General features: G+C 37.7%; 1 protein-coding gene across 11 annotated transcripts in view; it reads left to right on the forward strand.

The window, feature by feature from the left end:
* The window catches only part of LOC121362915 (myelin basic protein), a 111,148-nt gene extending 83,945 nt beyond the window's left edge, over positions 1–27,203 (forward strand). For 6 of the 11 annotated variants that reach the window (XM_041484845.1, XM_041484847.1, XM_041484844.1 and 3 more), the window contains 8 exons: positions 7,105–7,535; positions 10,777–10,800; positions 18,106–18,132; positions 20,457–20,564; positions 21,029–21,064; positions 21,787–21,819; positions 22,787–22,909; positions 25,396–27,203. In XM_041484845.1, coding sequence (XP_041340779.1) covers positions 7,105–7,535; positions 10,777–10,800; positions 18,106–18,132; positions 20,457–20,564; positions 21,029–21,064; positions 21,787–21,819; positions 22,787–22,909; positions 25,396–25,452 — 839 coding nt within the window. In that variant the 3' untranslated portion in view covers positions 25,453–27,203. The remainder of the gene's footprint in view (positions 1–7,104; positions 7,536–10,776; positions 10,801–18,105; positions 18,133–20,456; positions 20,565–21,028; positions 21,065–21,786; positions 21,820–22,786; positions 22,910–25,395) is intronic. The other 5 variants (XM_041484850.1, XM_041484849.1, XM_041484851.1 and 2 more) reach the window with 5 other exon arrangements.
* Positions 27,204–27,731: the final 528 nt, after the last annotated feature.

Consider the following 27,731-nt stretch of genomic DNA (forward strand, 5'->3'; position numbering starts at 1 on the left):
TACTGCACAGACTTGGAAGTGTTTTCACATCTCTGTCATGCAGGTGCTAGGAGTTGTGTGTGCCTTGGTGAAAATACAGAAAAGATTTCCAGCAAGAAGACTCCTGATATATCAAAAATCTCTGACTCGGACAGTATTGCTACTTTTTACACACTGCTACCATAAAGCGTAATTGCCTTCAGCAATTACGCTGAATAAGATAATAATGCTGAACAGAAGCTGTAATAAATATACAGCTTATTTTTAATTTCTAATTTTTATTTTGTAGTCATTTCACAGAAACAACCCTCTTGAATTATGAGGTTGTCAGCAGAACTAAAAATTATGTGCTGTTTGCTGATTCACAAAATAAGATTTAGGCATGTTTATCAGAGTGCCACCATTCCGGCTAGAATAGAAGTCACATTGCTGTGTGTTTTCACCTACTCATTGATTGGTTGCATTATGGTTTTACTAGGTAAGTTTAAAAAGTCAGTATAGTTACCCTAGCAAAAAAGATACCACAGCAAGAAATTCCCCACATTGTTAGTACCACCTTACAGGGATCCTTTTCCCAAATAATGTTGGCTTTACTGCTAAGCAATGTTTAAGGCATGTATTTATCATTAAATTGGTGCTCTTGTAACAAGCAGTGGTCCACAGTTACAGATTAAACACTTTGGGATGATGAAGTCTAGCAGAATTAAGGGGAAAGAAAAAGAAACCAGGCTATTGATTAACCTACTGAATTTGCAAAATTATTGTTACTTATTAGTACTACTGCAGCAAGTTTTTCATTGACTGGCCTTTTGGGAAGAAGGTTGCTGGACATTTCAGGAGAGATTTTACTCTGTCTCTTAGCTAGTAAAATAGGTAATACTTGTGAATTGATGCTAAAGTATGTCAAATGTTTGAGAGTTTGGGTTTTTTTTTACCTTTTAGATAGTATTAGAAATAAAGTGAGAGGAATCACACTTATGTTTTCATACCGCAGTAGTTAGTGTCTGAAAGAATTTACATTTTCCTATGCAATTTACAATTTCTTCCCTACAGCATAATTTTATGTTAAAAAGTACATATTCCTATTCTACCTGAGTGAATGCAGTACTTTTCTTTGAAATATGAGCATAAATAATATAGCTGAAGTGTCAACTGCAAAGACAGTTGATTCCATAACAGGATGTGAGTGACATTTTCACTCTCTCCATCAAATGTTTTTGTGTTTTCATGTGAGCTCTGCTGTAAGGCCAAACTCTGATAGCTCAGAAGCTGCTCTTCAGCAAGAGAGGATCAGGGAGGGCTTGGAGAAATTAGTCTGAAAGAAACTGTGCCAAGACTTGGGTATTAGCAAAGGTCTAGCAATTAATAGATCCTATTTGACCTATTAATTTTCAGTCTGGCATCAGCTCTTAGGGGGCATAATGCTTTCTGCAGAGAACAGCTAAGAACTGGTATAACATGAGGTACCAGGGACTCAGGAAAAGCAGCATTTGTCAGGCACTTTTGTAAAATGTGAAGTGGAACTTCCATTCACCCAGCCACAACAATGTAGTCTAAATGTCTGAACCTATGTTGTGCCTTTGCCAACAGCAGTGCAATAACTTTCAGCAGGCTCAGCCACTGATCCTTATTGACCCAAGACGTAGTACAGAACTAAAGTTGGTCTTGTTTTCAGTTTAGTGCAATAGAAGTAAACACTGGACCAGGTGAGGTTTTTCACCTTTTGCTGTATTTTTAGTACTAAGTCTTATTGTAAGGAAAGTTATGCCACAGCAGACACCTTATTCACTGCTTCAGCAGATCCATGTATAGGTGTGCTCTACTCATCACTGGAATGGAAACACCCTCACAACTCTTTTATTCTAGTCTGGTAAGAGCTTTATGTGCTGTAAAGTGTCTAATGAAAGAAGTGAGGGAGGGAAATCAAAGGAGTGCATGTTATGCTTAGCAGGTGGCTTCTCGTTTTTGTGGTGGTTTAGTCTGCAGCTTGGTTAACCCATAGAAAAAGCTGAAATTCTTGTACAGAAAAATATCATTCCTTCAGTTATGCTGAAGCTATAGAGAAAATTTGCCTTTGGGTGGATTTTTTTTCCTGAAAGTGGTGAGCTTTGGCAAGGAGGGAGGGAGGAGAGCAAGCTGTAATGGAAGTGATTTCTTGGCTAAGTGCAGTAGGGGTGTTAAACTCATGTGAGTTTAACTGCATCCTGAGATACATGGGCACTTCTCTCTGAATTCACTCTGCTAGAAAATGGGGAGAATGTTTGTTTAAAGGCTAAATGCACCAGCACATCCATTCTGGTTGTGTTCAGAGCTATGACCAAGTGTTTTTTTCACAATTGTACTGCATGCCATCCATTTCAAACAGAAATATTTGTCCAAAATTGATTCCCAACTGTTTGACAAGTATCAGACAAAACCCATAATTAGGTCTGTGAATTGAAATGTCTGATGGCATATTGCCTTCTAACAATATTAGAGAAGTTAGGCTAAGAGCCATTTTTTGTCTACAGTGTCTTAGCATAATGAGGATGAATCAAGCTTTTGCAGTTCAGATTTAACAATGCAGACATAATTTTTTCCTCTGTCTCCCCAAATACTTCTGTAGTGAAGCCCAATGGCTGTGGACATGCTGTTCTGCTGTGGGCTGTGCTGCAGTAAAAGTCCAAACCAGGAGCTGGATTGTTGTGAAATTATCTCAGCACAGAGCTGGAACCCAGATATCCTCAGCTGCAGCATGTATGTAGTGATAATGGATGTTTTTTTCTCTGGCCTTTTATTCTTTCAAGTGCCTGATGTTACCACAAGTGTTATTAGAAGCCACATGTTCCAAAACAGTGGTCTCAGCCTCTTAAATAATGCAAGGCAACCTATTACTGATACATTTGTCTTACTGCTATAGCTTACCAGAGATCTTGAAATCTCAGCTGTGACAAAGTTGATTAATTCTAGGTGTTACCTTTTCTTGTTCAAGTGACTAAACCTAGATTAATCAATACAAAAAGTCAGATGTTTTAACCAATATTTTATTGTCAGCATTTCAGTAAAAATACTGAAATAAACTTAACTCAGAATTGAGGACTTTGGAAGGTACATTGTACTTCACTATCCAGTTGACATTTATAGAAAAGAGAGGACCTAAAAAGTGGAAAAGGACAAATACAGATTATATTTCATTTACAGAGAAACAGTGCTTTGTATATATAGATGACTTAAGCTAAAATGAAAAGTTGATTTAGAATAATTTCCATCTTCATACCCTGAGAAAAGAAGGCCGAGAAAAAGGAAGTGTAATCGATCACAGCAGCCTGCAGTTGTGATAAAACATATTAAATATTCAGTGTTACAAAGTTGATTAATGTACCTTCTGGCATTTGTAACAAGTAAATAATACTTAAGATTTCATACAAATATTTAAGCTGCTGTCGTGTATAATCAATACTTGCAAGATGCTGTGACTGTTGATCTAAGCCTCTCTTGAGAACCCAAAGTAAGGTAATGTACTTCAGCTTTTATCAGCTTCATCTTCCTCATTGGTTTCACAGCATTTGTAGAGGGAGCAGCAGTAGGAATGTGAGAGGAATTACAAGTATCTGCAAGAAAGCAAGACTGGAAAAGAGTAGGAGGAGATGAAAAACTTGTAATCTTTTTTAAAACTCTTAGCTTAACAATGTCTTTCCAGGCTGTCCTCTGTATGGAAGAAGACTGCAGACTACTGTGCTCTCCAGGGGGCCTGTGATAGAGCAGCCCTTCCAAGCAACCCATGAGAAGGATATTTGTATCCGAGGTCTCGTGATTGGAAATTGTCCTTTGCGTAGAACAAATTTCCATGGTTGTTGAGAGGAGTTGTTTGAAGCATTGGGCTGAGAGGTTCCAGCCAATTAGCAGCTTTGGGAAAAGACCTATTTTCATTCTCAAGAAATGGGATAAACTATCCATGTCTAATCAAGCACCAAGGCCACAGTAGTTTTGAAAATACTTATATAGGACCTAACTCCTGTTAAGGACAATGAAGGATTGGATTTATTATTGTTTCATTGAAAGCACCTTTGGACTTTTCTCTTTGGTTTTATTAACAGACTGCTAAGAATTCTTTTGTCCATCTGTGTTCCTCTTTTTGGAGGTCACTGTGTGTACAGGAACAAATGGCTCTGCTCACTCTGACCAACATGCCAGGGAGCATTGTGCTAGCAGCAGGCTCAGAGCCCCGTGTGGTGAAGGGGAGCAGAGAAGTGGCATTGCCTTTGGTCCTTGGCCACGCCTGGGGTGCCTCATCCCTGCTTGGAGTCTGGTTCCCTTGAGCTGTTTTTGGGCTAATGTGAGGAGGTGCTTTTCTTGTGCTCTCTTTTGTGCAGCTCTCAAGGACCATATGCACTTACATATAAATAGAAGACACTTCCATAGCCTTCCAGTTAACGCCTATGGCAATGCATCCTGCTGTACTTCATTTACAAGGATTAGCAAAGAAGTGCTTAAGATCTCTTCCTTCCTGGTCAGCTTTCTATTGTACAAGTAATATGGTACAGGTCCTGTGCTCTGTTTTAAGAAAGAACTTCATCCTCCAAAAAAAAAAAAAAAAAACAACTTAAAAAAATAGTAGCTATACACGCTTCATCTTCCAAAAAAAACCCCAACTTAAAAAAATAGTAGCTATACACAGCATTTACGATAGGTTTTAATAAAATACTTGAATATTTGTTTTCAAATGAACAAATAAGCATACATTTATGTAGTCTATTAATTCTGGATGTCCTTAGGACATTATTAAAGTGATCTGTCTCTCCAAATGCACTGGAAGACTTTGATTAGTTAGCAACAATATTAACAGTATCTCTCTTACATATTTTTATATGTTAGAGAAGACATAAGCATGAAGAAAATTTAGAGGCAAACTTAAATGTGTGCTTTCACTGCTGAGATAAAGCCTCCAGAAAGATTTATACTTTATAGCTCACTGCATATGCATTGGGAGAAGCTACTTTTGTGGCACAAATACCCTTCTTTGTTGCTTACCAATACCCGTATTCAGTGGCACAAAGAACAACTGTTGTAAAAAATATTAGTATGCAGATGCTCTGGTGTTTTGTTAATGCATTTAATTAAATACAATAACTCTTTTGTTTGCTTTTCTTTTTCTGTCCTTGAATGGATTTGTATTATGGTATAGAACCTAGGCTTAGAGTTGCTGTTTAAAATGTTTTGCAGTTTCAGAATGTGTGACACATCCAAGTTAGTTACTTTTCTTTTGTTCTATTAAGAAAGTCATTTGGGTATGTTAGTAGTTTCTGATAAGTTTGAGAGCATCTTTTCAGGAAAACTCAAATTCCAAAGTTGCCAGCAAATATTTTCACCATTAATTTGGTCTTCAGTGACAGTTAGGCACTCGTTAAATAATTGTATTCCTGAGAGACTTTCAGATGTTTTAACCTAAGAAATTTTTCTTGAACATTTTCTAGCTAGTTTTCACAAAAGAATTTTTTTAAAAAGCACAGCAAAACTGTACTTTATACTTTTATATGAAAAACTGTAGCAGTAACATGATTGAGCAGTTGTAACCTACACACAGGTTTTGCAGAAGCCATCATTACTGTCTTGTGTTGTTACCCATAAAATTATTTCAGAATTATTCTCAGCCTGAGAAAAGGTTTCTTTAGTGCCCTGTGGATGGGTGGAACCATATGAAATGGCTGTGTCAAGTCTAAAATTGCTCTGCTGAATCAGCAAATATTTGAGCCCAGAGTACTTTGAAAACACAGCAATATTTGCCAGATCCTATCCCTCCCATGGCAACAAGGACCAAATCAAATGAGGATGTAAAAAGGTAATTAGGAGACCCTAAAGGTAACACATGGCTAACTTATTTCTGAAATTCTGAGCCCCCTTAACTCCAAAAGATATTTCTGACACAGAGTGTGTGGGAGGTGTGTGTGCTGAAGGTTGCTTCTCAAGCAATGACCTTCTAATAGTCTTTTGGTGTTCCTTGGAGATAAGTCATGTTCTTCAGTGGGTGCAGTTTCCTTTAGAACAAGAGGAGTCATGGTCAACCATAAAATCCTCCATAAATCTTTCTGTCACTGATAGAAGGAGCTACTACAGGTGAAGGAAGAGCTAAGTGTGTTGCAGCTGATGCTTCTCAGGTACTTTACTGGGTGCATCAGAAGACAGCTCTGGAGAAGGCAGCAGGCATTTTGCTTACCACAGGGGTCTGTCTTGGCACCTTTCTTGGCTAAAAAAAAAATGCTTGTTAGTTGCTGGTAATTGTTCTTGTCACTTCTTACTAAATACAAATTGGACAGTTTTGCTTTAGGCCTTCAGCATCAGTGCTTGTCAGTTGCTGGTAATTGCTCTTGTCACTTCTCACAAGCACTAAATACAAATTGGACAGTTTTGCTTTAGGCCTTCAGCATCAGTGCTAGGACATTGTACCCAGAGTGCCAGGATCATCATATATGGACAAAAACTGTCGTGAGAGGCCAAGCAGAAATTGCAGTTTAGTGCTCTCTTTTTTGAAGTGAGGACAATTACAATACTGGGGCAAAAACCCCCTTCCCCTCACTGTGCTTGTTTGATCCACATTGTAGTTAGAGCAAGGGATTCCAAATGAGACCATGAGCTCTGACATCGTGGAGAGGAAATGGGCAAGCAATCTGTGAAAGCACAGATCTGTAATGTCACTGTAATTATTTATTTTTTTCCCATTTTGGAGAAACATGGCATAATTAGAGTTGCAGTCATCAAGGGAAAGTACAAGAATTCTGATTACTCACTGAAAGCCTCCTCATCCACAACCTTCCATGTAAATAAAGTTAGTTTCAGTTACGCTTCAAGTAAACTTTCAATCTATCTATAAATATGTTAAAAAAAAAACAAAACAAAACCAAAGCATACACACACACCCCAAAAAATCACCTAGAACTACTGCGAATTTGTGTGAGAACATCATTCTGGTTTCAGTTCCAAGATAACTTAATGTTCTTTAAGGCTGGAAGAGAACATAGTTTCATTACAACTGCACATATTAAGGGTTTTGTATGAAATGAGCATCTCAATGCAAGGGAAAGAAAGCAGCATTGTTCCAGGGCTGTTTTTCACAGGCCTGTATTCATATCTCATCCTTGTTGTTTGCAGGAGAGGCAGATGTGAACCAGAACAATGGGACCTCCACGACGAGCCCAGCGGTGACAGACTCCAAAGGCACAGCAGACCCAAAGAATGCCTGGCCCGAGGCCAACCCAGCTGACAGGACTGGTCGCCCCCACTTGATCCGCCTCTTTTCCCGAGATGCCCCAGGAAGAGAAGACAACACCTTCAAAGATCGGCCCTCAGAGTCAGACGAGCTACAGACCATCCAAGAGGACAGTGCAGCAGCTTCAGAGAATTCGGATTTGATGGCTTCACAAAAACGCTCCTCTTTCCGGCACGGATCAAAACTGGCATCTGCGAGCACTATAGACCATGCCAGACATGGATCCCCACGGCACAGAGACTCGGGTCTGCTTGACTCGCTGGGCAGATTCTTTGGAGGTGAAAGGCACGTTCCCCGGCGGGGCTCGGGCAAGGTGAGCTCTGAGGAATAGAGAACTGCAAGGCTACAGCAAAACACAGTACAATTAAAGAGGCAGGGTGGGTCTGAAAGAAAGGTCTCACTGCTATAGGGCAAGAGTTGACCTAGCCAGCAGGATGGTACTTGTAATATAATGCTTGGCTTTTAAAAAAAAGGCAACAAAAAAAAGCAAAGATCTGGGAAACAAGAGAATCGACTCTGGGTAGTAACACGGAGTATTAGAAATCCAGGGGGCTCTAGAAAGATTACTGGGAGGAATTTTTATGAGCTTTTAATGTGGTGTGCTGTATGTATTTCTATGCTGTGCCATTTAGAGAAATTTCAGTCTGCTTTTGTGTGTTATTCTTAAATATTTGCAAAAGGGAGCTGGATGAGAGCACTAAATGCAAGACGATCTCCACATATCTTGGCACTAACTGAGGGACAAACTTGGAAATAGATGTTAGAAAAGGAATTGTGGCCAAATTCTCAGCCTGCCTGTGCAAGAGTATGTTTAAGGTCAGTTGACAGCATTGCCGGGGAGATGGCTTGACAGATATTATCCTGAATCCCAGGTGAACAAAATAATCCAGCTGCTTTATTCTGACAAGAAGTTGAGATTTATTCCAAGCATTTCATATTAGAAATTGCATAATGAGCCATTTCTACACTGTCAATTCAAAACCAAGGCATTGATGAAAGGCTGTTAATTCCATTCTTCCCTTTTCCAGGATACCTGCCTCTTCTGATAAATTATGCAGCTGGCATATTAGTTCACTGTTATTCAAGTGGCAAAGTTTAAGATGTTTTGGCTGTACCTTTTGCCATGTAAATGATAAATGGAGTCTTGTGTTTGTGTGTGTCCACACACTCATAAGCATTCGAATGGATCTTCTGTAGGGCTGTAAAACTTTTAGCTGAATTTGTTGCAGTTGCTCAAGTTGTGTGTCGCAAAAAGCAGCATTCATAGTTGCTGGCTGAGCCTACATTTTTGAAAATTCTTTGACAACCTTTGAGGTCTGTTCAGTGTTCCATCCTGAGATCTGTGCTGTCTCTCAGTGCTGCACTGGGACAGGACACAAACTGCCCTGTGGTGTAAAACTGATCTGTGGCCATCCGTGTCCTTCACAGCTCCACATCTGGAAGCACAATGTGTAATAGCCCTTCCCTGAAGAGTTGTTGTAATGTAGAGACCACTGGATGAAAAATACTCTAGAAACTTAAAACCAGAAGCTTCTCACACTTGGTGGGCAGTACTAAGCAAGCTGGCTGTTTTGTTCTTTTTATTTCTCACCTTTACCAACTTGGGCCTGTAATGCTATTGACAAAGATTTAGCAGCCAGACAGTTTTTTTCTGTAGTAACATTTCTGTGTGTAATGTTCCTAAATACAACAAGCCGTTGCTGTGAGCATGAGGAAAACCTTTTTTCTTACTGTTACTGCAAATAACTGAGACTATTCCCAGCTGCTGTTTTCTGGGACCTGCTTGGCCAGCTCAACTCTTGCTGTTGTGTTCATGTACTGTGTTACTCGATGGAAAATAGTGTATGAAATGTTCTTTGTACACCAAGGTGTGACAATGCCAAAAAGTTAGATTCTGCATACAGAATATACAGAGGTATGTGCATTTCTGCGTGGCAATAAATCAAACCAATTAACTCAGTTTTTAGGAGTAATGACTAAAAAATGTCTGCCAACTGTACAAAGTCTGTATTTTATCCTTTGGCGTGAACATGGTTGCATTGATTCTCTATAGATTTTGGTGTAATTATGTATGAGAGGGCAGGAGATCATGTATTTATCTCTGCTATAAAATGCTATTTTGAAGAACTTAAATGTCTGCAAAACAGAACAGAATTATGGACAATTCTGACATTTTTTACCAAGCAGAAGTAGTTGTTTGGGATTTTTTTCCCTTAAGAAGATCTACTCATAGTGTTACAGAGTCCTGATTTGCAGATCTGAGCTGGAAGCACAAAGTTGAATTATTTTGGCAAAAGTCTGTCACATTAGGACTTCCAGTGCCAAAGCACCTCTAGCACTCTTCCACACAATGATATTGATGTACAACCTAGGAAACATTCCTAGGAAGCTCTCTTGTGGGAGGGCTTCAGTGTGGAAAGTATTGAGCAAGTGGCACAGTCATTTCAACTATTATTTATTTAGCCTCTAAAACAATGCCTTTTGGTTTCTTGTATCAAGAAAGGCTTGTGGTGTCATTTATTTATACAAGAGTAGACAGAGGAAATGTAGATGGCTCATTTGTGCTTAAACCCTAAATAGTTGTTGCCATTTGCTGAATTTTGTAGAGGATCACTGATAGATGATGAAGGTGTTCATGGACCAGCCGAAATAGAATGAAGTCCTTTGGCAGTATTCCAGACTTCACTAAGTAAACAGGTCTTTGGTAAATAAGATGCCACTTAAAGCACCTTAAAGGATGAATTTCAAAGGCTTGAAAAGTTCCTAGAGCTGCACTGTTTATTTGCTTGCACTTTTTTCTTTCTTTATTTTGAAGCATTTCAAAGCAATTCTGCAGCTGCCTTTCTTGCAGTCTTCCTTTTTCAGCCAGCCCATGCCTCAGTGGGAGCATCTCAACTACCCACACTGCAAGCACTGGAATGCAAAGACAACACTTGCTCTTTGTACAGATTTAGGGCTGACATTCAAGCAAAACACATTATAAATTCTTTGTGGAGGCATTTTCTTCTTGCATCCATAGCTAAGAAGTACATTAATGAAGAATATTCACTATTGTGTCCAGAAAGGTGGGGTGGGAACAATGCTGGGACTGTTTCATGGCCTCCTTTTCTTGTGTGGAGCAGGTTCTCCCCTGCTCTTCAATTCTGAAGCTAAGTTGCATGGGAGTTCCATGGGAGTTGTTAAAAATAGAAATACTGGAATGTACAGAAATACACCTTTTCCTGTGAGGGGCAGCAAGTGCATTTGCCATTTTTCCCCCAATCCCATCGAGATTTGGATAGATGAAACTCAGTTAAAACCAACTTGAATTTTGTATTTTTAAGAAAAACTTTTGAAATATAATATTTGAAACAAAACTGTTGTTGTGCACAGCTCAAATTTAATCGTATTAAAAAAGAATTTTAAATGGTGACAGAAATAAACTGTGGTGCAGACATTTTAAATAGCATGAAAGAGAGAGTAGCATAACAATAAATTATTTCCTTTCTAATCTTTATAGAATATTTGGCTAAGCAAGTTTGTTAAAACAATCAAATGTTCTTTGTGCCTCCTAGATTCTGAGCCTGTATTCAACTTCAGTATGTACTGACTGCTATTTTGTTTCTTTGATGCAGTTTTTTATGATTTTGTTATCCTTTTGTTTATGATCTTTCTTTTTCTACTAAAGTTAGTTTGGATTGTGAAACAAGAACTTTTCTGTCCTGGTTTAACATTTTGCATTAACGTACTAAACTTTAAACTACACTTGTGACACAGATCAAACAAACCAAAATATGTGAGTGACAGTAAATAATAGGTGAGGCAAGACTTAGTGAAAGATTAAATCAATTTCTGTTTTACATTTTGCTTCAGTTTTGTATGCAAACTTGTAACAGTCTCCTGTTGTCTGAATGTAGCCTTGCTCCTGTATTTCCTTCCCAAATTCTGTGTGTTTGGGTGCAAGAAATATGGAATGTAGAGATGGGGCTTCCCCATGCTACAGACAGATACAAGGCAAGAGCAGCAGCACTGGACTGAAGTTCTTCTCAGCTTGAGCAGAACCAGGGTTTGGGATCAGCATTTCTGAATCAGCAGTTCCAAACCCACTCCTGACCTAAGCAGTTGCTAGAGTGGGGATCTACAGAAATGGTTGTGATAACCACACAAAGGCAAAAAGTTTAGGAACCACAGTTTTAAATAATGCCGTGGAGGGATAAAATAATCAGAATCTTTTTTCGCACTTGAACTCTATTCACATTTCTTGTGGGAGCTTTAATGTATACTACAGCACCATGAAGAATTTGAAAAGCAGTAAAATCAGTGCTAGTCTGACTAGTATATGATGTGATTTAAGTAAATACTTACTGTGATTTTAATTTCCAAGTCCTAGTTTTCAGGGAGTGGTATTGCTTGTGATACACTGTTTTGTAAAACCTGCTGTGCAAGCAGTATGCTTGTAAAAAAATTTATAGAGTCTGTAGCGGTTGTAACAATAATTTTGTTTTAATCTTTTGCTTTTTATGTGCTTTATGTATTCATTAAACTGTTGACATCACAAAAACCAGTGTACTAATGATTTAATTTGTTTTAAATGCTTTAATCCATTAACAGAAGTTGCAACAAACTACTACTTGTATGTGACAGGTTTTTAGTTCACTAAGAGGCTGCGTGTCCTTCTGCAAAATTTAGTTAGAACAGTGCATTGGACAGAAGGGAATAGAGAGGTTTCCTTCTGGAAGGAAAGGGTAGGCTTTGAATAACCAAAGCTCCTGAATTTGATGTTCTTACTGAATCTGGCCTCTCATTTGTAGCAGCCTAAAAATGAATTAGTGTAACAGAACTGCCAGTCTGAAGCTCATTTAGCTTGTGCAGTGGTAGAACCTCAGACTACTTTTGATCTGCCTGGTTTTAAAAAATCACCTGTACAAAACAAGGAAATGCCAACTGGTGAGTACACACACCATGTGAGAAGTGAAAGGCCTAAGAGCCAACACCATGGGATTGACACTGACATGTTCATTTAACACCTGTATGCTCACAAATATGTTATTTGTGCTTAATAATTAACACATTATCTAATGCACTGGAACCTGCATTTTCAAGGAAGTTACTAATTGAAGTAATTATTACAAGGTACTAGAGGAATTTGAGAATTGGACTAGGTTATATGCTTTTTGAGTGGTACTTTGAAGTGCAAGCACTAAATTTTGGTAAGGTATTGCTTTGTGCTCACCTGACATCAGCTGCATGGCAAGGTTTGTTTAGAAATGGGACAAAGTATTTGGGGCTTGCTGATTTGTTTTACAACTTAAAGAGGAGATCATGACTGGGAGAATGCCTGTGTGCTCCGCTGCTTTTACTGTTTTTATATGGTCTTGTGCCTCTTACATTCAGAAATGTATTAGTAATGTGTTCAGGCTAAAATAAAAATTAATCAACTAAAGCATTTAAAGAATCTCTGTTTCTAATCACTCCACAAAAGGTTTTCCCCTTTTATTAAACCTCTAACAGGACCTTTCAGTTCAGTCTTTGCTTGACTATTTCTAGAGTCTTCTATCCACTAATATGATATAACGATAACAGTAGTATAAGTTGCATGCAGAAGAGCCCCAAGGATTCTTTTGAGCACTTGGTGAAGTTCAAAGCTTGGTGCCCTTTGCCTGGGCCTGAGCCTGATGGCAGAGCTGGTGGAGGAGCAGTGATGGCAACTTTGGGATCTTTTAGTGGGAATTAACCTCAGCTATTCTCAGCCATGCCGCTCTTGTTCACCTGCATGGCCCCTCAGCCCAGCTGAGAGTAAGGTCTGCATTTAATTTTAAAACCATGTATCAGAGGGGGACGTTTGTTTAAAGAAGTGCAAAGACCAGACAGGGATGTACATACAGATGGCCAAAATGTACACACAGATGGTCAAATAGGGCTTTTAAAAATTTAGCACAAGGATTTTCTCCGCCTAAGAACAATTTAATGTTTACCTCTCTGCAGATAAAGCAGTTTGATAAGTATGAAATTGCTTTATATTAAAATCTGTTATATTTTTCTATCACATTCCTTGCAAATGAAGAACTGCATTATCCTTAGCACTTTCCATCCTACAATGCCAAAATAAATTACTGTACTTCAGCTGTTTTCAGTTTACACAATGGTCAATGCTGCCAGATAGAATACCAGAGCAAAAGTTAGTACTTTTTTTGTCCCTGACCTTGTTTTGTACCTCTGTCATCACATAGCATTATTGACAATTGCTGGCTTTCACCTTTTTACTGATGGAAAATATCTCACCATGTTCCTGAAATGGTCTCCATTTAAGACACATTACACTCCAAAGTTACTTGGCTTAATTTCTGAGCTGCAAAAGAAATCATCCACTGTCATTTTCAGGTGATTTTACTGAATTTTTTACAAATCAATTTAAAAATATTGGTAAAGCACAAATCTTTTGCTTATGATGCATCTACTTCTCTATTTCTGATACAACATACAATTAATGTGCCTTGGAAATTGTATGAGCCTCAGGTTTGGAGTGGTCCATCCTCCCCACTTTATACTAATAGTATTATTGGAAATTCTACCACGTAAAATTTCTTTCAAAGAAATATTCTATTAATCATGCCATGTCTAAGTATTTCATAATAGTAAACTCTCCTTGCTATTACACTCTGACTACAAGTTATGCTGACACAGGCAATAGTGCTTTTAACAACCTGTATGAGAGTTTAGCTTGTCACCTGCTTGCCTATTAATGGCAGAAAAGACATAGAATTGGGCAAATCCCTCAAAAAAGAGAACTGATCAAATATTTGGTGGGGGGGTGGATGGGTGATTGCATGCAATCTGAGATTTACAGAAATCAAAGTTTTAGTAACATTTTTCTGGCCAGCAGCTGTACAGTGATAGTGTACACCTGGTGTTTATAGCTTTGTTTTCTAAATAATTCCCATCTTGCTTATTGTATTACCTTCATGACTATATGAAAATACCAGGGAACAGGACAACTAAAAATGGTATAAATTACTGCTTTCTTACCAATGGCCATACTATACCCCATAATGTTACATTGTTTTGCTGCAGCAACAGCAACAAACATGCATCTCCACCAAATATGCAGGTGATCAGTACACACTGATCGTGGTGAATAGCAGTGCAGGATGCCTTCCATATCTTGCCCATGTACAGTAAAGTCCTAAAGGCTGTGAAGTTTGATGGTAGCAGAAGCTACTTAGAGAATACCTACTAGTCAGTCTTTTTTTTTTTTTTTTTTTTTTTTCTGGAGTGATGATTCTCAAACAAAATCCAAAACAAATCCAGCCCCCAAACCCCCACCCAAACCATGGATCATTTCAACAAAGTTTAATCTATGTCATTGTACCAACTTGAACAATAACAGAACAATACTGAGATGCATCAGAGACTATGTCCAAGCAGATAAAGACCTTCTGTCATGAAGAATATTTGAATAAAATCATTAATGCTAGGCAGAAAAAATGCTTCAAAAAGCCAAGTGAAATTAAACTACTGGGTTTTGCCTCCAAAACCATTTATCAAGTGTCACAACAAAGGAATAAACTGGACACAGGGAAAAAACCCAGAAGGTATGGTGGCACTGGTCTCCCATTTGAGTCCCATCATCAACCAGAACCCTCCTGAAAAACTGCCCCTATTCTTATTTTTTCCCCAGTAATTCTTTTACCTGCTAATTTATGAACCCTAAGCATCAAGGCACTAAGGGGTAACGGGGTTATGGAGAAATGTGGTTCTGGATTATTTGGCACCTCTCTTGATGGGACTGTTCTCCATTGTTTCCTTCTTCTTTGTGTTTCTTACTTTTCAGTCATCTCTACTGCCATGTTTGTTATTCCTGTCATTCTGCTAAGAATTCTTCCTCTTTTCATTCATCACCTATTTCTAGACAAAGATTTATCTCAGCCCAACCCTGAAAGGCAGAATCTCCTGCATTCTACATCCCTCTTCCTGCCAATTCTCCTCTATACCTTTGAGCAAGTAATTTAATTTCTGTCTTAACTTCCACATTAGTAAAAATTAACAGTACCATTATAAGGATGTGTGGCTCATCCTAAAGTGATTTAAAAAGCCTGCTGAATTAGGTAATTAACTATAATGTCATCACCAGATCAGCCAGTGGGGAAGACGTCAGCGTTCCCATTGCTTTTGGTAACAGATCAGCAAGTCGTGAACAGCCTGGGACAAACACTGCCATGAAGAGCCAACTGCTGCCTGGGTTGTACGTGAACAAAGATGGAACCAACACCACCGCAGCTCTGATTTAGCAGTGCATGCTCACAGAAGTTACATTCCTCCTAGAATAAGCATGGAAAAATACATCCCACATATTTGAATAAAATCATTAATGCTAGGCAGAAAAAATGCTTCAAAAAGCCAAGTGAAATTAAACTACTGGGTTTTGCCTCCAAAACCATTTATCAAGTGTCACAACAAAGGAATAAACTGGACACAGGGAAAAAACCCAGAAGGTATGGTGGCACTGGTCTCCCATTTGAGTCCCATCATCAACCAGAACCCTCCTGAAAAACTGCCCCTATTCTTATTTTTTCCCCAGTAATTCTTTTACCTGCTAATTTATGAACCCTAAGCATCAAGGCACTAAGGGGTAACGGGGTTATGGAGAAATGTGGTTCTGGATTATTTGGCACCTCTCTTGATGGGACTGTTCTCCAGTGTTTCCTTCTTTGTGTTTCTTACTTTTCAGTCATCTCTACTGCCATGTTTGTTATTCCTGTCATTCTGCCAAGAATTCTTCCTCTTTTCATTCATCACCTATTTCTAGACAAAGATTGATCTCAGCACAACCCTGAAAGGCAGAATCTCCTGCATTCTACATCCCTCTTCCTGCCAATTCTCCTCTATACCTTTGAGCAAGTAATTTAATTTCTGTCTTAACTTCCACATTAGTAAAAATTAACAGTACCATTATAAGGATGTGTGGCTCATACTAAAGTGATTTAAAAAGCCTGCTGAATTAGGTAATTAACTATAATGTCATCACCAGATCAGCCAGTGGGGAAGACGTCAGCGTTCCCATTGCTTTTGGTAACAGATCAGCAAGTCGTGAACAGCCTGGGACAAACACTGCCATGAAGAGCCAACTGCTGCCTGGGTTGTACGTGAACAAAGATGGAACCAACACCACCGCAGCTCTGATTTAGCAGTGCATGCTCACAGAAGTTACATTCCTCCTAGAATAAGCATGGAAAAATACATCCCACATGGGCTGTGTATTCTGTTGCTGCCTGGTGAGAGCCAGGGTAGCAGCACTGGAAGCTTCTGATGAAGTGTCAGCCATGCCCAGGAACACAAAGCCCCGTGGACAAAGCCCCTGCAAATCCCAAGATTAAGCAATTTCTGTATTCAAGTGCCTGTCAGATTTCTCATTAAACTATATCACAGATTTCCATATTATTAAAATAAGAAAGAAAAAGCATATATATTTATTGAAAGGATGCATCTTAATTCCTGTTTGGCATACATATTTAGAAACCATACTGACTACCTAAATTTCAACCTGGATAGAAATTTCATTAGAGTTTGGGATTCAGAGTCTGTTTCCAGGACTAACACAAAATCAGCTGAGTGGCTTACAAATTCCCTGTTGAACTATCAGCTTTTTCTTCCACAGCACAGTGATCATCACATAATGCTTAAAGGATAATTTTAGTCTACCAGTACAATTCCAAATGTCTTAGTGGGGGTGGTTAAACATTATGGACAACCTACAGGTTGTGGAACAGTTTGGTTTTCTAAGACAATCTAAATGCAATTTTCATGTCTATATGAATTTGAAATGTGTGGCTTTTGTATGATGTCTTTTAAATTCATGCACAGCAACTCATTAGGTATCCTGTGAAGAAAAGCCACTGGAAATTATGAAACCCATTGAACCCACAAGAAAGCCCTTTATTTTCTATCTTTACCTGGTTTGACTGCATTTTAAAACAGCTATTTCCATATTTTATGTGTATGGATTTTTCCAGTAGAGAAACAACATGGGATACTTTAGATTTTCATCTCACATTCTAAAGTAGGCAACAAAAGCACACAATGGTGATACTGAAAGGAACTGTAAAAAGCCGTAAATTCAAGTACTCCAAAAGTATCTTAATACTGTTATTGGCACAAATGCATATCCCAGACTGATGAGGAGTTAGAGCTAATTACATGCATATGGAATCTTCAGCTATAAGTAATCCTCTTGTGGAGGATGAGTCCTCAGAGAGATTATAACATGCATTTAAAAGTCCCCCCTAATGCATCTGAGTTGCAAGATCTGACATATCCCATTTATAGCAAGCCAAGTCAGGGATGGATTTCATGACTGAAAAACAAGCCTGTAACTGCTTAACTGTATCCATTTTATACCCAGAGCCAATTGTTGCACAACACTGAAAAACATGCATATATATATCTATATATATTTACATATATATATATACACACACACGTATATATCTCTGTGTGTGATATATATATATACACACACACACACACCTCCACACACAAACACACACTTTGGTATCTTCAGGTCAACTGGAAATGTAATAACCTTGCACAAAACCCCAAATGGAGCCCATATTGTTAGTTAATTAACATTAACTAATTAGTAATAATTTATTAAATTTTAATTTATTAATTTTAAATAATAATTTTTCATTTATTAACAGAATAATTTTAATTATTTTTTTAATTAACGGCTCTTACAAGGTACTAATACAGGTTGTGCCAATAAATGTAATTAGTCTGATGTGAAAGTACATGGCTAACACAGGGAATGCAATTCCAATGTATAGCTAATGTTGAAACTTAAAATACCTGCATGTTTTCTTTGCACTGCATTCACAGTTACTCTCTCTTTTTTTTTTTTGTCTTAGTGGCCAACATACCACCATACTACCAAGGTAGGTGACACAGTAAAAATATGCTACTTTCCTGTGCATCACCAGAAAAAAACATAAAATGTTTTTTTAAAAAATCACTCCCCTTACAGGATAACTGCAGGTATTTTATGTATATTTTTAAGAATTCTTATTTAGATTATTAATCCTTAAAACTATTGATTTCACAGTGAAGTTGAAAACTATGTTTTTGTCATCAGATCTCCCAGTTACTGCTTTAATTAATAGTACTGGTAAATCTTTTTTACTAAGATCATTCAGCTTTAGGGTTCCTTTTGGCTTTTTTGAAGGCGCAGCAAAGTTGACTTAGCTGAGATCCTTAACTGAGGTCAAACATTTCATTAATGTTAACTGGGAACAGGAAAAGCTGAGTGTTCTTCTGTTCAGTTACTGAAGAATTATTGTATGTTTAAACTTTCTTAAAGGGTACAACAGAGGCACCTCCACTTGAAACTTCCCCACCAATACCCAAGGGCTCTGAATTCACACTCTTACTTGGCAAGTACCTTTCAAAATACATCGATATGGAAGCCAAGGATGCCTTTTATTGGCAATGCTCTCAAGGCTGAAATTCTTAACAACATTGCAAGAGGTGTGGGGAGAGCTCACTGCAGCCCCTGGGTGAAAGAGACAAGTAACACAAAAAATAAGAAGCAAATTACACCCCTTCCTGAAACTCAGTTGCTCTTCTCTATTCCTGTAAGGTTTTAACAAGAATATTATTTAAAACCAAGCACTTAAAACATGTTTAAAGGCAAATAGTGGTGATCTGAATGCATGAATGAACACACGGTAGGTAATGGTTAAACTGAGTTCATTCAGAAAGGTCCACTTATATCACACCATCTCAGTGGCCCATCGTAGCAGTATAAATCAGTTTTCTCTTTTAATTTCAAATCCATTAGAATTTACCTTTAAACACTTGCAGATATCAGTTATTACATAAACAAAAGCAGTCTCTGAAAAACACCATGGAATCTTGTTTTCTGTCCCTAGAAGTTCAAAAACTGAAAGAGAAAACTAGAGGTGAAAGAGTAATTTCAACAATGAATTGAGTGGAAACATGTAAATTACCTGTCACAAATAAACAATAATATCAAAGGTTCTGAAGACAGATGAAGTTTGCTGATGACAATATGAATGGAAATTGCTTCATTTTAAACACCAAGAAATTCACACAGAAAAGTAATTGAAAATTACTTCAGATTTGCTACTGCTTCATACACATTAAAACAGGAGACTTTGTATTTATAGCACCATAACCTTTCCAATAAGCCAAGTTATTAGCACCTAATAATTGGTCAGAAACCAAAATCAAGAAACTCAACCCTGTCTACATTCTAAAACCTTGTTATCCCAGTTTCTCTCCATTCATGTCGCAATTCATAGCCCATCAGATCTGCAGCACCATGGTATTTATACTAAAGACAAGGTAGTCAGCAGCTTCCAAAGGGAGATTAGAATATAGATTAAGAAGACAAAACTGTGACTGAAGTAACTGATTCTCTCTTCCTAACCATGGTAGCAGAGGCTATTTTGGAACTGGAACTAGCGACCAAGAAGAAACTGCTGCAGAATTGTAAGCAGAACTGACTGCCTGACACTATGGAGGTCTCACAGATCCAAAATTCATATGTTCCTGCTTTTAAAACAATTAAGTGTCCGCATATTATTAGCATGCAAAAAAACAACCTGATAAAAATCAGCCAAACTTCTCTGCATTGGTTAGTTTTTTTCCAACAGAAGTCAATGTCATAAACCACAGATCTGACTTCATTTAGACTGCTGCTCAGGAAGCCCTTCTGAAAATAGAAAGCCCTACTGAAACAGAAATTGTCAGCCTCACTTGGTTCCCTCATTCTGAAAATAACATTGCTCTTGCAGCTCATGAGCGTTACAAGTCTTTGGGAACTAAAAATGATACATGATCTATTCCTGCTTTTCCATGCAGAATGATCCAACATGATTTTAAGGTTTTTTCTATTTTGGTTTATTTTCTAAAATCACAGTCTATGATCCTACTTAAGAAAAATTTCCTATTTACGGAAAATTACAAGGCTTCCGTTACCTGAACTCTCCAATAAGAGCCTCATTTCCACACTGGGCTGTAACATCAAGAACAAGTGCATCCATATATATGCACAACGTATGTGCCTATACATACTGTGTATTTGCCTTTTCACAGCACTGACAACTGTAGAGGGCAATCTCTGTAGATTCCCAAGGCATATGCCTCCTCTCTTCTCTTTTGAAAACAATTCTTCATGCCATGGCTGATAAGCTGTCCTTCCCAGCTGACTGGGCGATGCGCCTGTTCTGCTTTTCAGGACATACATGCAGCCAGGGTCAGCCACCACGTCGGGTCCATCCCCCCGAGATCTCAGCATGGCCGGCCTGTTGATGACAACCCTGTAGTCCACTTCTTCAAGAACATTGTAAGTCCCCCCTCCTCTTATACACCAAAATTAAATATTTCCTTTAGAATCCATCAGTAAACAAACACTCCCCAATCATTACCCTTTATTTCAAGCCTCAAATTGAACTGTGCCTTTTGAGCTCATTATGCCATTCAAATACAAAATTTTTACCTAGGAAACAAACAATACTGGAATGGTACCAAAAAAGCATGTGAACCTCCATTAGCATAGCCAAATGCTAACCATGTCAGTTATACAGCTTCACCACAGACAGGTTTTGTCCCTGTGTCTTTAACACTGGCAGTATTCAGGAATTATTACTGTTTCAAGATGGACATAAATCCAGTGTATTCCAGGCAAGCCTAAGACAGCAGAGGAGCTTCTCAATGGATAATTGAGAAGCTCATGGATAATGTGCAAAAGGCCTGATGATTTCTGGCATTTATTTTTGCCTTTGACAACTCTTTTGTGTTGGCTTTTAGGTCTCACCCCGTACACCACCCCCAATGCAAGCAAAGGTAAGCAGTTTCAGGAACTCAAGGCATTTATGGGCTAATTCCCACTAATTCAACTGCAAGTCTGATTCACTGTCCCTAATGACACTAAGTAAAAGTCTACAGGTATCACTGGGAACAATTTAAAGCAAGAGTGTAAGACATAGAAGCTATGGTTCTCTTACTCACGCACTTCCTGACTTTGTGCAGGACTAATTGACGCCACTTGCAGGGATTTTTATATTCAATTTATGGTGTGATTGCTTTAGGTAATGAACTAACAATAGGTAATGCTTTCAAACAAGCCTCACCAGCCAGGAGCTGTCATTCCATATATACTGAACTGGCTTTTGAAGTACATGATACTGACAAACCATGGCTAGTGAAGTCAGTTCTAGTTCTTTGCCTATTTTTTCCTTCATGAAATGAATGTACAGACTGTTGTTCTCAGCTCCTACCTGCCTCATTATCTGACCATTATTTCATAATCTTGGCTATCTTTTAATCTTCTTCTACAAACCGTGGCTAGTAAAGTCAGTTCTAGTAATTACAATAAACAATTTTGCCTATTTTTTCCTTCATGAAATGTATGTACAGACTGTTGTTCTCAACTCCTGCCTGCCTCACTATCTGACCATTATTTCATAATCTTGGCTATCTTTTAATCTTCTTCTGTGTATGGCAGACCCAGATGCTGTGTTCCATAGTGATCACCATGTCATTGTTTCTATTTCTTGCATGTACAGGGAAGAGGATTATCCCTCACCAGATTTAGCTGGGTAGGTGATGAACGTGCTTTCGGTAACAGCCCTTTTATTTACCAGGCCAAAGCATCTCTCACTCCATTGCCTCAAGCTGCTGCAGCAATGCGATAATTTTGTTTTGTCTCAAGTTTGCTATTTTGCTTTTCCTGTTCCACTTTCCTTCCTCCTTCCACAGCACTTTAAGATGGTAATTGTGTTGCTTGCTCTTATCCTGCAATTTGACAGCCCTTGCAGCAATAATTTCTTTTGCTTCAGCACAAAGGGAGCAAAATCCACTGCATGGCAAAGCTCTCTTCCTTTAAAGGTTCCTGGAAGACCCATCTGGTGCATTTTTCTTCTCCTGGAATGGACAAAAACAGGAGGGAAGGCTGGGACGAGATAGGTGCTTATTCCACTTCAGCAACTGCTTTTACACAGTCTGCAAAATTAATGCTGTCACTAACCTCAGTATTTTGTTCCACCTTTCCTGTCAGTTAGAAGTGATCTGCCTAAGCAATTCCTAGACAAGTTCTTCCCACTGTTCTCTCACAACTAATTAAATTCTACTTCTCTACCACAGGTTTGATTTTATATGAGATGGCATGTAAATTACTGGCATTTTAAGACAAAATATCAAAGCCTTCAAGTCATTAAGCATTTCTTTCACCATCAGAACACCACATATTATCTGATGTGTTTGACATCTTAAACTCATGAAATTAAAACATTTTAAGTTTTTTTCACACAGGTTAACCTGAGTATTTAATTTTTGAATATAAATTCATTTTTTACAGATTGATGCTTCCCTCAGATTTGAATCTATTCAGATAATTTCCTAACATTTTCCTTCATCCTTGTTTATTACATAAAAGATTTTATTGCAACAACCTCCAAATTCCTCATTTAAGTATTACATTTCAGTGATCACAAATAAAAACTACAACATGCATATGATAATTTGAATGTGACAATTTGCAATATACATGAAAATCTTTCTTTGCAGGGTGGTGAAACACACAAGCCAGGATATGGAAGCGGAAAATTCTATGAGCATAAATCTGCTCATAAGGGACACAAGGGATCCTATCATGAGGGCCAGGGCACTCTTTCCAGAATCTTTAAACTGGTAAAGTACAATTGAACTTTAAGTACAAAAAAATTGAACTGGGAAAAAGAGAAGCAAACCTCTCCAAAACCTGCCATGTTTGAAACAACCATATTTCCTTAAAGCTTCTGATGGAATTAGACTTGCACAGATAAACCAGAAGGTTGTTTTGTGGCTTAGTGACTACTTACATGATAAGAAACAAAGGTAAAAATACACAGTTAGTGGGCAACAGGAAAGAAGGTAAGTCCACAATGTCCCACAAAGACCTGCACCAGGTCAGTGTTGTTACTGAATGCAAAAATGATCTGAAATACAGAAGAAAAATGAGATGACAGAGCTCACTGCTGCTGAATTATTTAGGATAGTGAAAATGAAAGAGAAGTGATGAACTGCAGAAGGGTAGTACAGAGCAGTGTTGGACACATGTGGATGCAGTAACAACTCCAGCAGTCCCTGCTTGTTCCCACCCCAGGTGGGAGAATTCTTACAATATGCCAGTATCGGAAGTTATGAAACCAGAAAGTAGGGCAAATTAGAAAACTGTCATATTAGAAATAAACACTTGGTCAGATTATCTTTAGTCTGGTTCAATTCCCCATTTGAAGGCACAGCACAGCCACAACACCACAGGCAATAAATGAAAACAGAACAGGAAAAAAAGGTCAGTTGTGAGGATTGTTCACATTCTATATCAGGAAGCAGAAACATGAAAAGCAGACTATATCCACTGGCAGATACTTTAACGAAGACTGTATTTTCCCTCAAAGGCAATAATGGCAGGGAATTCACTTACAACAAATCACCCAATACACTATTAGCACATGAAGATGCCATCAGCAGTCATCTTAACTTCCAAGTCAGAAGGTCTGAGATCCTTAACAGAGCTGATCATTTCAGACTCTTACTATTCCTCTCCTCAACAGGAGATGTTACAGTGCCGTCAATTGCAGAAAAACCCACATTTTTGTCTTGTAACAGTTTAGGTTTTATATCTCCCATTGTACAGTTGTTTTCCAAATATATGCAGCACCAAGTGACAGCACAAAAACTTCAAGGAAGTAGTAGGAATTCTTCTGTTGCAATTTAAGAAAAGGAATGATTTCTTCAGAGGCCCAGGTAAAAATCAAACACATCTTAAGTCTTATTTTCACACTGTGCACTTGGTTTTAGTGGCATTCAGGTACATCAACTATTCCATGGCTATATACTCTCATTATTTGTAAAACTTCATCATTTCAACATCTGAAAATATGCATTAATGATCTCTCATGAAATTTAACATTCTTTTTTTTTTTTGCATACTCATCACAGCTATTCTAGCTTATTTTTATATATATCTGAGAGATACACACACCAGTTTTAGTTTTTAGATAACCTTTTCCCAGCCATTATAACTTCTGGAACTTTTATACGAGTTTTATTGATACCTATTTGATTTAGACCTATTGTTTACAGCAGGAGGCATTAACTACTGTTTCTTCATATAGTTCAACAGTCTTGCAATAAAAAAAAGTTATCCATTCTTTAAGATATCTTTGAAAGAAAAAAAGCCAATTACCTAATGAATTAGTCTGAATTTTCCTGTAACAGTTCTCTAAAACTAAGGTGGCAGCACGGAAAGATGAGAAGAACATAAATGAAGAAAATAAAGTCTCAAAGTACACGCATGTGGTTTTTTTTCAAGTAAACAGTTCAGTACATTACAGTAAAAATGACCACACCATCTTACATTTGTGGTCTTAAGTGCATTTTCAGGATTTGCCTATAGAAGAGTTGCTAAAGCTAAAGGACAAGATACCAAGTTAGCCTAATCTCAAATTCCAAAAAAATAAATGTCAGAATTTCAGCTTGAATCATCTTTGCTATAAAACTGCTTCCTTTCTCAAGTGCAGATTTATGAATTGTCACAGGTTTTTCCCCACAGTTTAACACTTTCTTATTATTTCTGAGAAGAGGGCAGGTTTCAGCCCTTTTATCTTTTCTTAGCTTTCTCCTGTACCTGCATCTGAGCTTTCTATATAAGCCTCATGTTGATGTAACACTGAGAATTTACGGCAGAACTAAACTATTAAATTTCAGTTCTTTCAGATGTGAAACTATTACATCTCATATGCAAGGTTTGGAGATTTTGTTTTGTTACTTGTTTTAAAGTATACACATAGTAAAGAGTTCATAAAAATGAAATTTTCCATGCTGTCCAAGGAAACAAATTGTTTCCCTTAGAAAGGCCTGAATAAGAACATGCACTTAGAAGTAGTTAATGAGAGACTGCCTCGTCCTCTGTGGAAGATTTAATGACAGCAAGTTAATCCTATGTGAAAATCAATCTTCTTTTTGAGGTGAAAATTCCAATATTTAGTGACATACTAGAAGCAACTGCAGGCTATTTTCATTAGATAGTATTTAAAATTTTATCATACTTACAACAGATTGATATTCTTCAATGCACAGCCCCAAATACATATTAATTTCTAATTAATGCAACTGTGTTCTTCCCTCCACAGGGAGGCTCTGGGTCCCGACCTGGATCGCGGTCTGGTTCCCCCATTGCTAGGCGCTGAAGCTCCAAGATGCCATCCAAGGATCATGTACTCTGCTTCATAATATAACTGCCTTAAAATTAGTAACAGCTGCCACAATTACCTAGATAGATGCAATCCATTACTTAATGCCAATTAGATTCTGCATGCAGTAGATGATACAAACTTCTATTGGCAATCCCTGAGCAACAGTTGAATGAAAGGAACACACAAAGTAGCTTTGCTAGATGTTTTCCTTATTTTATGTGAAGTAACAAGATCTCTGACTTTACCCCTTCTTCTTCAGGATGCCCTAACTGTATGCTGGACTCCTTTATTTCTCCCAAGCACCTAATTTAAGCTCAACCCTTCTGGTTTCGTTTTAGTGAACATCAGAATTACAAATAAAGAGCTATAATGTCTTGGACACTGAGCACTGCTGTTAATGAATTTTTGAGACACTGCTGTTGAAAACAAAAAAAAAATCCAACATGTGCAGAAGTTGTAAGGACTGTTTATCCAAATTTTCTTTTTGGTTTCTTTTTTTTTTTTCCTTTTCTTTTGTTTTGTTTTAATCTTCCTTCTCTCACTCACAGAATAATTAATTTTCATAACAGGATTAGGCAGTCATGGAAAGGTTTATCAAACATTGGGAGTTCAAGGTATGTGAAGTGTGGGAGGGGGCAGATGTTGAAGAATCAATACGATGTGGAGCAATAGCAATAAGGAAATTCTTTCCATACTATGATTTGCTCATTGCATCCAAACCATTAGAATAAAGAGTAGATGAGGGAGAGAAAGAGGATTTCAAATTTGAGTTAGACTAATGTTACAAAACAAGGGATATTCCCAGAGAAACATCTAAGACTGCACATGTGACCACTGGACGTCACTGGTGCTTCACATAAACTCTGCTGCAATAGCATTAATTTTGCAGTACAATAAGTAAATAAGCGTATAAACAAAAAAAGTCTAATTTCTGAAAGAAAGCCCTTCAGTACTGGTATCTCAGATAGTCCTGCACATCTCACATTAGAATTTGAATTCTTTCTCTTGGTATTGCAGCAGTGTTGTATTTGATTGGCTCATCTTTTGCCTGAGTAACACCTGGATGCCTTTTAAGGGCAGTGCACCAAAGCAAACTCGTAGTAAACTACTGTGAACATTTAACTGTTGTATTGTAGTTGCCTCATAGAAATAAATTATAGTTCAGTTAGATTTAGATATGAATTGTTCATAAATTACTAAAATGAATGTGTGGAGATGGTATTCCAACCACACTTAGGGAAACAAAAGGCTCTTCTGAATTGCACTGTTTTATTACTTAAACTTACTATTTCTTCAAACTGTCATCTAAGTGTCTGATTAATTATTTTATTTTTTTAGTTTTAGCCTATGCACTGTAGATTACAATTAGTGCTTCCTAGGTTGAAACAGCATTCCTAATAAGTGCCCAGTAAAAGTTACCTATAAATATATATGTTATTTACATTTCACATCTAAATCTATTGTAGGTTTAAATCAGTGTCCATTAGTATGAAGCAATGGAAGATGAGATGATAGAAAATACATAGAGACTAAAGAAAACAAAACTGCCAAAATTATTATGCATACACACACTATTACATCTATTACCTTTGTTGGTTGCTATGTGTATTTTTCTATTGTAGCTTCATTCAGATGTATACTCTGCAACGTAATAGTTGATTTAATTTGAACAGGTGTTGTTCTTATAGGAACACAGCTTTTAAAAACAGTCACTATTGAAATAAAGTAATCAACTTGAAATGAAACTTGGGCCAGTTTTGTTTTTTACAAAGGAGAAGAATATACATATATTTATATATAGTTATATATATTTATGTCTGTTTGATTTATTGCTCCCCCACCATCCCCTAGGGTTTATTAATAATGTTCAGATACTAGAAAATAACACAATGACACCTTGGGACCCTGCACACAGGCTTCTAGCGACATTGTATGGCCCAGAAGGTTGACAATAGGACACAAGAATTATGGAATGCCAGTGTCTACGGAGTGACAGCTACAGGCCAGAGGGATATTGCAAGGCACAAAATGTCTATGAACAGGAAATAAAAACCAGCCCCCTTCATGAACAACTGTGGTGCAAAAAGCCCTCAAAAATGTGAAAGATTATTTAAAATAAAAAACCCAGAGAAATACGTATTTCAAAATACTGCTCTGTAGAGTAACAGAATTTAACCAAAACTTCTTTCTTGCCTTCATCTCTCTTCTTTCCCCTCAGTTACCTTTCCCAGAGGGTCGAAGTGGCTTTTTTGGATTTATTTGCTTTAGAGAAA

This window comes from Pyrgilauda ruficollis, unplaced genomic scaffold (assembly GCF_017590135.1).
Source record: "Pyrgilauda ruficollis isolate IOZ18807 unplaced genomic scaffold, ASM1759013v1 scaffold68, whole genome shotgun sequence".
In the NCBI taxonomy this organism is placed as follows: domain Eukaryota; kingdom Metazoa; phylum Chordata; class Aves; order Passeriformes; family Passeridae; genus Pyrgilauda; species Pyrgilauda ruficollis.